The sequence below is a fragment of the Cydia pomonella genome, chromosome 1 (assembly GCF_033807575.1).
Source record: "Cydia pomonella isolate Wapato2018A chromosome 1, ilCydPomo1, whole genome shotgun sequence".
Classification (NCBI taxonomy): domain Eukaryota; kingdom Metazoa; phylum Arthropoda; class Insecta; order Lepidoptera; family Tortricidae; genus Cydia; species Cydia pomonella.
In genome coordinates, this window is record NC_084703.1 from 7,130,143 (window position 1) to 7,143,080 (window position 12,938).

Sequence of the window (12,938 nt, forward strand, 5' to 3'; positions counted from 1 at the left end):
GATTTTTATATCTATCATACAAATAGTTTATCAGAATAAACTTTTATATCTAGACGTAGGTATGCCAGATAGGTCTTAACATAATAATCATTCAATAATTTTGATTTATGGTTTATAAGAAGTGAAATCATTTTGATTGTTAGACGACAAAGTCGAGAAATATTAAATTATTATATACATATTTGTATAGCATGCACAAAAATAGCCCCTGCTGATTTGTGGATCAAATCTCTCTGTTACGTAAACTGAGCAGAAATGCATTTTATTTTGGGTTCAGTTAAGAACATTAAGCTTAAAAATACACAGAAACTGGAACAGCCATCTCACTCACGAAAGCCAGCGAGGCACACTAAGAAAAGACGAATATTTTTCAAGAGGCTTAGCTTAGCATCGACTATTCGGGTGATTCCGGGGTCATAACGACATTAAGTGATGATAATTTTCACACTGAACAACTTTTATAGGTATGAGAATCACGTAGAAATATCTCTGTACCATAAAACATGCCAACTCTATTCCAAGGCAACAACTCTGGTCGAATGTAAAATAAAATAATTAATTTCTCTTAACTTTACTAAACGACTGCGACTACTGCTTCATTCAAATAATTGTTTGTCACTCTTGGTTTTACGAGTTTTAAAGAAACGCCTCTGTGCAAGAGCGATGGAGAGGCACTTAACTAAATTTGGTTTGTGGTAGTCCCTCTGTCAATCCAAAAAAAAATACACTTTATACTTTAATGAACTCCATAACAGTTGAATGATCTCTACAGTCGTGTAAGTCCTGAATGAATGTTCGAATCAGATCGATAACTTGCAAAAATTCTAGGCAATGGTACTCGCGTTAGCCTTATTTGCCTAGTATTTCACTTTATTGCGTGCAATAGTCCTTATACTACCTACATATAAATATGTCGCTCCTTCGAACACAGAGGTACGCAGAATATCCATTCTGCAATCATTGCACAACGTCGACCCACACGATTACGTAAGCAGCTCAAAATTAGAATAGAATAGACAGAATACGGCCTGGCCGTTTATTCCCAATGCTTTCTGAGTCGAACGCCCAGGATACCCAGAGTAAACGCGACATCAAGACACGTAACGACTGTGGGGAACCTGAAAGCGTGTTATAAACCAGGTCTTCTGAGAGTGCGACTTCCGAGCTTCTGGAATAGCACACCTGATGACGCGTACTGCCGAATACTGTCATGTCTCAACACGTCTATAATCGTGCTCTGGGACAAAATATCTTGAAACTAAAAGCAGATACGTTTGGCTTGTGTTATACATAGTTCCTACCATCTTTTGAGAAAAGTGGCGAATTTGCCGGGGAACCAACAATGTTTTTTGTTCAGAGTTACTAGACGACTAGACTACCAAGTTACCTATATAGAATTTGGATAAGTACCTACCTATTTGAACGTCACGTCAAAGATCGTCACGCGTCAGCTCAGTACAGCAAAGTTATAAACGTTATAAACTACCCCAGCCCGCCATTATGACCGCTACGGACAGCTGACGGTAGGTATACCGCATATTCGACGGTACATGTAACACTAAAGATTTGAGCCTACGACCGTACCACCAATCCCATCAGTCCCATCACCTTCATCGTGCTAATTATACCCCATTTCATTTTCGATGGCAGGATTCCACTTGAGACGGTGTTTAGGCGTAAACAATACAAGTAGTGACAGCAAAAGATACCCGGCCAACTTTTTATGCGGCGTCGTGTCTTACATGTAACTGTGCAGTCTTGATCCTTTCGTGTTATTATTTGGCCACACGCTGGCTTAGAAGAGTAGAACTCGTAAAGCAATTGTTAAACAATAGATCAACGTTATGGTCCTCGTTGTGCAGTTTCAAGTGGAATCCCGCCACCGCGTCGCGTGGATCGGTGTATGTAAGTGTGCTTGCGAAGTTAATCGGAATGATGTAAGAAACGTAATTGGAAGTATTGAATTCAGAATTGATTTATTTTATTTAATATCAATGCGTATATTATTTGTTTTTTAACAGTATATTCCCAGGTATGACCACCCACTGCACATCCTAAATGCAGCTTTTCGTATTTACCAGATCGCTATTCTTAGGCTTTGTAAATTCAAGCCAGCCGCTAGATTCTAGATTCATTCTAGAAGCATTAGCGTTTGAAGTTTAAATAATAATAATATCAATATAAAATGACATATAAAAAATCGTAACGCCGTCTATGCACGATCGTGATCCGACGTCAGTCGCTTAAAGGTCAAGCTGTGGGTCAGTGAGCATCACGATTCCACAATATATATCGACCTTTATAATTGACGCGAATGGCTCTTTCTTTTAAACTAAAGAAAATACTTTCATTGCCAAGACATATAAACAGAGATGAGTTGATTACTTATAGAGACTTATTATCCTCACTAAAGTGAAATTACGAGTAGGTAGTAGGTACATACTAGCTAGAGGCTTTCGGTAATGCCACTAGTAAAGATGTAGTGCATAATTATTTTCCATCGTATTTTCACGGAAACTTACGAATGTGTCTTGCTATTTCAGTCCGTCTCGTTACAAAAAGTACAGACGTTGACTGAAAGTAGCATAACAAATACGAACTTTTCCGAGAAAATACTATGGAAAATAATTATGCATACATCTGTATCAAAAAACAGTTACGCTCTAGGTGCAGAATGTATTTGAAATTAAATTAAAATTGCATATTACTGTTTAATAAACTGGTAAAAACGCCACTACTTTGGTATTACAGCAGCTACCTAACAATTTACTCCGCATTTATCGTCCCAAAATGAATAACTTGTACAAAGTATCTAAGGCGCTAACTAGCCCCTTTATGCATAAAACTCTTACAAACCTCTGTTAAATTTTATATCTTTCTAACAAACAAAAATGTCAAAATGTCAAACGTCATCAACGGTTTGTTAGATTTGAATGAAATTATTTTGGCAGCTTCAGAAATAAATGTTAATACAATGAATCCCTGGAACATTTGGTCACCTTAGTCACTATCGTAACACAATAACACAGCAGTATTATTTACTAGATTACTCGGTCATTCGAAAAGAAATCGGATCCAGATCTATACATTACCCTACATTGGCGTTACCCATAAAGCTCCTTTGACACACATCCTCAAATAACTAATCATCGCTTTCATAGTTTTTCCCGGGCCAAATGAATGCGACCGCGAGCGTGCGCCGGCCGCCGGGGCGACGACCTCACCACCGGAGACAAGACACGACAATGTTTTCGATGTTTTTTAAATCACTTAGCAGTAAATAAAATGCACTCGAGATTCCATGTGCACTTGAGGAACTATTTCATATTGTTATTTGGACAACACGGTTGTGATTTCATGAATCTCCACAGTATGTCAACTTTTTTCAGAGAATGTTTTAAACTATTCTCTCTATGTTTTCAACCATGGGTCCAAAAATATGAAGAAATCGTGAAAGTAAAGTTAAAATTATAGCGAGCATGATCCGTTTAAGCCGGTTCAGCCGTTTTCGAATTTTTGCAAAAAATCTATTTTGAAATAAGTGTAACTACGGAACCCTACACTGAGCATGGCCCGACATTCTCTAGGCCGGTTTTTTACTACAGTTTTTAGTTCCTCTGCTGCTGTATCTAAAATTTGTTCTCCGACCTTTTGATGGAAATAAATCATACCAATTTGACAATTCCATCAAACATAGCTAAGAACCATCGAAAAACAACACACACACAAAGATTTACAAAAACTCACTCACTTCTCTAATAGCAAATCCCTCTTGAGAGTTACGATGTTATAGCCGACACACAATTACTATGTTGACTTTATAACCCTTCTCATTATAACTAAATATAACTACCTTAAACGGTTTGTCTTTAAAACAATTTTGGTTGTTATTTTGTTAATTTTCAACCGGGAATCGATTCAAATCCATGAATATAACCAGAAGAATTATGTCATATTATTATAATAATATGAATAATGAAGAATAAAGGATTTTTTATGAATAGAGGTAAAGAAACGTATAAAAAATTCTCGACTCATTTTGAATGTTTCCGTTGTTTGTGAAAGAAAATTTCATTGAGTTCCCTGAAAGATCTATGTTTAATATTTTACAATATGTGCCGATAATACTCATATGAAACACGAGCGTAACGAAAGTTGAGTGGGAGTGTTTATTTATTTACATCGCATCCCGTTTCAGTGAATATTTCGCAATAGGTACCGGTACCTACCTACGTACGTCTAAAACGAGGTATTAGTCAAATCACGGACTAATGTACCGGCTGTTTAAAAAGCTAGTGTCTAAAACATCTTATATCCATGAAAAAACCTACAATGATAACACATTTATAATCGGTTGTAAAAAACCTAAACATAACATTCGTTATCGTCAGTTGACCACGTGCGTTTGCGTTGCGCCCGCCACGCCAGTCTTGGTGCTTCGCGAATCGCGACTTCACGTGTACCACATAACTTGAAGAAAAGTCGTATTCGTGCCCAGCCTACTGTTCAAGTCAACATTCATTTGTTAACACATCCAACTTATATTTTATTAAAATGGAATCATAATTTAGGTGGATTGCATTGCATTTCAACTCACCTAACTTGCATAAAACTAAATTCGTTTCGCCTAACATAATAAAATAAAAATTGAAGGTCGAAGAACCGTAACACGATATTTTAACGTTTAAATATTGGCTCTGCATATAAATTTTGTTACAAAAATGTATTTCAGTGTAACAATGTGATTCAAAATATCAGCCTGTGATTCGATAGACTTTATAAAATTAAGTATAGATTAAAAATGATCGAACTAGTTAAAGTGAACGATAGGGTAAATGGAAGTATGCGTGACATGGTGGCGGATTCGTTCATCTGCCGCGTGCAGTACCTGGACGACTTGGACCCTTTCATGGAGTACAACGTGCGGGAGCCGCCCAGGCCGTTGTACCACACGTTCAACACCACCATACCTCTGTCGTACCAGATTGCCTCAGTACATCGATTGCTTCAGGCTCCGCATAGGGTAAGTAGTAATTACAATATAGCTATAAGTACTCCATAATTCACTGGGATATGAATATACTTATAAGTATTGATTAACGGCTAAATGCTAGCAAAGGTGATTAATATTATATAGTTCGATTTGTTTAGCATTAGACAGAAGGTAAGCGATCTTGACGTGTCTTTTTATTTAAAATCACTTTTGAAAAATAAGACACACCAATTATGTAATAATAATAAATAAATATTATAGCATATTATTACACAAATTGACTAAGTCCCACAGTAAGCTCAATAAGGCTTGTGTTGAGGGTACTTAGACAACGATATATATAATATATAAATATTAACGAATACTTAAATACATAGAAAACGCCCATGACTCAGGAACAAATATCCATGCTCATCACCCGAATAAACGCCCTTACCAAGATTTGAACCCGGGACCATCGGCTTCGTAGGCAGGGTCACTACCCACTAGACCAGACCGGTCGTCGAAATGTAACAACATACGTATACATTGTTACAGTCTTTTGCTTTCATAAGTAATGCAAACTATACTTTTAAGCGTTTTAGATATTTTGCATTAAAAAACACATCAAGATTGTTTACCTACCTTTTTATTAACGCTAAAAAAAGAACTATAATGCACTGCATTAGTTCCTTTTTATCATTGTTCTTTCATTTAAAAGAAGTTTAACACTATTTTCGTAAATTACCGTAACAGTAGATACAGACCAAGACAAGTCTGCAACGATTTTAATAGCACATGCAGGGCAAGTATTTTTTCTACGTCATAATTTCATGTGTATATATTATCATTTTGATAAACTATGATCAACACACTTAGTTAAAGTCACTTATTAGATATTCGGAAGTTTACGCATAGGTTGTGGTAGGTAACAAAGAAACTTCAGTACTAGTCTAATTCCTCGTATAACGTGTTACTCACCGCGCCGTTCAGCTAAAATTATCTGTTCCAAATAATGCTCAGGTGTTGTAACGAGTGACATAATATTCATAAAGTTATTATTAAATTTGTGCAGCGGACTGGCATTTATTCCAAACAAAATAATTCAAACTCTTGATCGCTACTCTGCTGTCGTGCTGCTAGTCTATAGGAAAAAGTGTATAAATATCATCATAACATGAAATTTCTGTGAAAATAAGACGTTTATAAATGACACTTCCACCCTTTGTTCGGAGAAAGTCGGTGCAACGTTAGCTTAGAAGTGGCTTAGAATGACTCTAACTCGGTATTAAAACGATAAAAAGCTAAAAGCGAGTATCCAAAGAATTTAATTGTATCGAACAATTATTTTTCATGGTAAATCGATGAAATCTTACTCTATGGTACCTATCCGAAAAAAGTATAGACACCTGTTTAAGAAGTTGTACTTGGATCTATGGTTCGCGTGTGTATTTAATTTCCAATTTGGGGGGCCATTTTTGAATTTCGAGCGCTCGATTTCGTCACTCGAAAAACTTTGGAAAACGGTGAATTATATTTTTTTAAATATTAGGTCATTACTCATTACCTATGAAATTGGCGTTTTGTATAGAGAACTTTTACGAAATTCGATTTTCCATACAATGAATTTTGCGGATTATTTTGTGATGGTATTTTCAAACTAAAACAAATGTTTGCCAGTAATCTGAGACATTTTTAAGACAATTTTTCTATCTCATTTTTTTAATCTGTCCCGTCAGTAAAATATAAGTCATTTAAATACTCGAGCCGGCAGCATATGAAAAGAGCTGTTTTCAGGGCGGTATTCTGAATACATAAAACAATAAAATTAAGTAGCACATAATTGTATGTAAAATCGTTGTTATGGAGCGAACTAATGAAATTAAAAAATACTTTGAAGTTACTATTAAAATAAATAAACTATGACATGACTAATACTTATGAACAAAAACGCCAAGTTCATAGGTAATGACCCAATATGAGCAATAGAATTTGGGAATCTAGTAGTATTGACCACTCGTTTTCAATTCTATTTGTAGAATTTAAATGCCTGCAAGTAGTGGAAATATCCATAATGAAGGGAGAATCGAGAACTGAATTACAAAAATCGTATAAATATGTCTTTATACATAGAAAAAGAAAAGGTGCACAGAGTTAAATAACAGATAGTTTTAGTTGTAATGCGTATAACAGTACGGGTACAGAAATTACAGAGGTCCTCTGTCGCGGGAGACGTCTAGTATCCCAATTTTATAGAAATTCAGGATGATATATTATGACAGATATAACATATACAACTCACACAGTCACACAAAGATAGATTGTGATTCGTTTAGTTACTCTCATTCCGGCAGGCTTTTCACAAAAATGCCTACCTACCAATGCGCGTTCGTTCTTTAAAAGCAGTCATATGGTTGGTCCTTAAAGAAACGGAAGAGTTGTTCAATTATCACTTAAGCCTACTGCGTCGCACTCTGTCGCATTAATTGTTTTGTCCTCCAAAACCAGTTGGCCATTGTCCGTTAGCTCCACCAGCATGCTCGGATTTCCTTACCACTTAGAAATTAGCTTCTAGATGTATTTAAATACATAGGACGTATGAATACGTAAACACTTCGGGGTCTCGTGTCACGAGATTGCGTGTGATTCATGTCGATTGTTAGGTTAAAAATGTAAAGTTGTGATATCTGTATGTCAATGATGCTAACTTTAGTTATTGATATCAGTAGTAGTTACCTTTTATTTGAAATGTTAATTATCAAAAATTGTATTGATTATATATTTTTACCTGTAAAACTATGCTTTGACTGGTTTTTCTTACTTAAAGTTTGGGTTGTTCTTGTAGAATACAAGACCAGTAGATAATTAACAAAGTAGGACTCTTCACCTTTTGAAATTACGCCTTTAATAAAGTATTCGTCTCTGTCTACTCTCACTATGCAACTACCTTTTGGTGAATATATAAAGAGATCACACATAGTCATACCAGTGACATACATGGATTTGGGTATAATATGCTTGGTTCTTTTTAGTTCTGGTTTATCATTCTTAAACTCCAAACACTGCGCATAGCAGACATTAGCAGCAGTGCATTATAGTTCATTAAGTATACTTTTTTCCCGTACAACAACACAATGTCTACACTAGTGCACAAGCCAAGGCTGATCTTTTCTTAAAATCACTCCTAAATGAATTACTCTACAAGTTATCAAAATTTGATATTCTTCTAATGCATACTTTACGTTAGGTATTTTTACCATATTGAGAAGCTGAGCAATCAATTGGATTTGGAAATAAAATCTGTTGTGCTAGTTAGTCTCTCCACTGTTTTTGTTTTACGCACTTTTATATCATGCACATTAGTACTAGAAGAAATTCTTAATCTCCTTGCCGAGTACCATTTTTCACACATTGATTGTTCAATGGTAATATCACAACATAATGTAAAAATGTCTTTATCTTCCATCGCATTTGTTTCATAAAAGTTTTTCAAATCTTTTTATATAACTGGAGCTTCACTTTTGGAGACTAGAAACTTTTATCTAAAAATATTAAAGTTTTCAAGACATATCACACAATCTTCTCTTTGAATATTATTATCAGTCTGTTCGACTAAATTTTGGCCAACTTTGCTAACGGAAGTTTCAATATCTTCTGTACAATTTTTAGTAGCAGCTTCCAGTACACGTTTCAAGGCACAATCTTCCTTCAAATCTGTGACATCGAACTGAAAAGGTTCACACTTGTGTTTCTTTGATGTGATACGTACTCTGGAATACATTTCGTTTGTAAAATGTCGGACACTTGGCTTCCCCCATTTTTGTTCCTGGCTGTTTTTAGTGAAATTCTCTTGTTATTAGGAATTAAGGATGCCAGGTACACTGTCGGTGTCGCCCACACAGAGGCTTGACGAACCACTCGGGTTTTGATCTTGTAGCTCCTGTCGCCTTTCCGGATGTCTTGCACCTCCAGTACGAGCCCAACTAACGCCGAATTTTTGCCCTTCTTTATTGTGTGTCGGGCTGGAAGATAATTTCATAGGTAATGACCCGATACCACGCACGCACAAGCACGTTCATTTTGAAGTCAATACAACCATCGTCCACAATTTTATAATATAGGTAATACGGATCCCTTTGTTTGGCATAATTATTGAAAGTCATAATGTAATGATAGTCATATTATCATTAGTCATAAACTCTGAAACCGTTAATTTTTCAGGAGTTTCCTTAGGTTGTCCTATACAGATAGATTATGTTAGGTTAGGTTTGTTTTATGGAAATCCTGAAAAGTTACGCGTTTCTGAGAAAAACCAAAATCTGGCTAACGAAAATGCGGACAAACAATACATTATGACTTAAAACTTTATGGGAAACAATAGAGACCCGCTGTAATATTATTAGATTTCATTAAAATTACTACGATGTTTACTTACTTCTTATTTGAAACTTGCGACACAATATGCCAAAGTTGCGCCCGCAAGGTGACGCTGTCGTTGTGCACGGTCCAAATAGCTATGTCTCTCTCTACTTACGTAATAAAAGGTACAAGTGTATCTTAGGCCTTATGCTTATTTTCTCTCGCTTTGCAGCCCAAATTTATAGAGGTTGGTTTTTGAAATATATATTATATGGTGTGGTCCCAGTCATGACAGTAGAAATAGAATAGGTAAGTATATTATATTCGTTAGAATTATACACAAACATGTGATAATGATGTAAAAGCAAATGCAACAGGTATGCAAGCCTTATCGCACTCACAGTTAGTTGATTTTTTAACAAATAAACCTTGCATTTGCATGAAAGGTCATTCACCATACAGGCAGGAGTAAGACAGAGTCATTTCTCATCTAATGCCTGTAAATGTTTAACTTTATGGACGAGTAAAAGTTGCTTAAAATAGCTTAAAATTGACTGTTATGGTCTAGTGCATGAAAGTGAATAGTTCTTTTAAGACCCTATTGCCTTAGAGACCATAGCCAGTGCTGTTCCGCTTGTCCACTCCTCCCAAGGTCAGAGAACTAGTTAAGGTTCATTGGGATAACTTCGAAAGTCGGGTAATTTTAAAAATGGTTAGTACAGACCCAGCAAAGTTAGACCGCAATGAAAGTTTTTTTATAACGCAACGATTTTGATATTCTGTGCAAGTGTCAAGTTAACTTCATAATTTCATATAAGTTTGACGTTTAAAATAACACTTGCACTGTCTGGGCCATATAGAACGACTGTCAAACTTCGAAAGTGCGACCAAAAATGAAATGCAAGTGTGTGCGTAAATTGTCTATGTGCGAACAAAAATAGTCATGTCATGTTACAAGATATTAAGAATCTATTGATGTTTAACTGCTTTATCGATTACTTTTTCAAATGTGTTTGAAAAAGTTGAAAATGAAATAATTGAAGTTCTTTGAAAATGTGTTCGCAAAGAGATAACTTACCAAAGAAAATTTGAATTTCGCGCCATTTCCTACTGACAAGTTGGGTTGGGTGTGTATACGCTGTGTACAAGTATACGCTGTCTTGTGTTTCCTTGTGTTGGCGGCAAAGCCGTGGAAAAGTGGTTAAAATGTAAGTACTGTCTTGGAAAGTGAAGTTTAAATTTGTCGCTATGTCGCTAAACATGTGCACCTGCAAAAAAGGTATAACAATCGTTATTATTTTAAGTCGGTTATAAAGGTTAATATCTTAATGATGTCTTGTGAACAACTAATTCCATACCTACTAATATACCGACAAGTTATCGATACAGTCATATGAACATTTTGTCAAGCCCTAACGTAAAGTAACAGTTTAGGTTTTTACACAAAATATTCTAAATTATTGACTAATATGATGAAATATTAACACACAATTAAAGAAAAACTTATAATGAACTGTATAAATTGGCCTTTTACACTTTTCATGCTGTTAATTTGATAAAATATCGTGACGAAAATTTCGCTAGGATTATCATAATTACCTGTGTAATGAGTATTTGCCGGGGTTATTTGACCCTGTGACACTACAATCCGGCGCACTACACGACACCATCTTCACTACATTAGTTTATTAATATTTTTCTTCCTGTTTCATTTATATTTTTTATATTGAAAAATACGGCAAAATGCTCGAGGCCGACTGCGGCCGACTTCTAACTCAAAAATGGTCACGCTTTTCTGTCTCTTTCGCACCCATGGCTTGTTCATATACGTGATGGCTTCCCTTTCGCACACTTCATCTGTCTGTCAAGCGAAGCGACTTATCTTGGTCTGTCTATATCTACTAACTAGACGCATTTTAATTTCATACTTCTGCAATACTTATTTTTCTTACTGTTTCTAGCAACAGTCTGTGCGCAAAGAGTCATGGACTGTATTGGTTCCATTATATTCCACGACTCGTAAGTCTTTCCGCACAGAATAACTCACACGGTCACACAAAAGCAAGAGTTTAAGAAGTTTCCGCATCATTCTCTATCTACTCAAGTAGATAGCCAGCATCTTTCAAGACAGTCCTCTTAAAGAAAGTAGCATATGTGACGTCGAAGCCTTAGCTTTATTTATTTAAACATTGCACAATACATATATGAACGTACAAATGACGGACTTAATGCCAGAAGATATTCCAGGAGAATATTATAAGTTTCTTTGGCAGTTCACTTACAAGGTTCACAATAACCTTTATTAGAAAAATTTTACATAATTATCGGAAAGAAGTTACTAGATCGTAGAGGTAAGAAAAAACCTGATCTATATATAATATTGAATTTAGGTTAGGTATTTATTATTAGTTAGGTAGTAACTATAGGTGAGTTTTTTATGGATTGTAGTTGTTACCTATGAAAGCAATTAATGACTGATAGATTACTAAATGTTTTCGAGGTAACGGAACGGATAAAACATCGAATATGTACCTAATACCTACTGATTAGCACCGAAGCGAAGGTAACATATTCGCAGTGACATCAGCTGCCGTCATACTGTTTATTTATTTTTAAATAAACAGTTTTTTTTCGTTTCTTACTTTATTAGTATTTGCTTACATCTCTATTAGAACTTTTTCGCATTTGTCCGATCCGATTTCGGATCGGATGACCCTTTGAGAAAGCCAGCTGCTATAGGATGATGTACCTATACGAGTAGAATCTATTTCTTTAGTTATTGCATGAACGCTTTCTTTTGAACAATAAACAATTATTAAATGAATAGATAATTATAAAAGGCACTTTATTACTGTTTACTTCTTCGTGGATATATCCGATATGAAAATGATGTGAAAACGCTCTTATAGCTATGACAATCAATACCATCAGAAGAAAAAAAATAACTACTAAATAAACAGAAAATGGTAGTGCATTAGTAAAAACGACCTATTGTAAAATTAAGAAGCGTCCTTGCTAATGAATGTACTTTAGGTGTCTTTTAACTTAAAGTAAACTAGCATTAGCCACCATTACTTCAAACTTGAAATAATATTCCATAATCCATGTTATTATGAAGACAATATTGAACATTTATTGGTCTCGGTGCTCGTATCCATGTCTGTCATTAGGCGATTTACTAAGAGAAACTTAAAGATATAAAAAAAAATACGAAGTATTAAAACTATTATCCCATTTAAAGAAATTATGCTAATTGTAGAAGGTCAGCTGTGAGCCGTTAGTAGAAAATGATGATGATATTGGTACTTCTATGATTATATAATAACTTTTCCCAACAAATCTGATTAGTATTGACTTGTTTGTATCTTTACTTTGAAGGTACCTACGTCAAGTGTACAAATATGGGTCCACGCGAATAACTCTAAAATATGTCCCCTAGCTCTTATTTAATTCGCCGAGATAAGAGCTATGAGACGTATTTTTGACCAACTTGTCTGCACCCATATTTTTACACTTGACTGTACCTATATGACTAAAAATATTGACACACAATATATTTTTGTAGATGAATAATTATTACGACTAATGTATGCAAACAAGGAGAAAG

At 35.2% G+C, this 12,938-nt stretch overlaps 1 protein-coding gene across 4 annotated transcripts in view; it reads left to right on the forward strand.

Moving 5' to 3' along the window:
• The window catches only part of LOC133524847 (FH1/FH2 domain-containing protein 3), a 110,642-nt gene that overhangs the window by 65,385 nt on the left and 32,319 nt on the right, over positions 1-12,938 (forward strand). Inside the window, exon 1 of one of the 4 annotated variants that reach the window (XM_061861247.1) lies at positions 4,167-5,023. The exons of the other annotated variants lie outside the window; for them this stretch is intronic. Coding sequence (XP_061717231.1) covers positions 4,802-5,023 — 222 coding nt within the window. The 5' untranslated portion in view covers positions 4,167-4,801. Of the gene's footprint in view, positions 1-4,166; positions 5,024-12,938 lie in introns of those variants that run through there. 4 annotated transcript variants of the gene reach the window in all.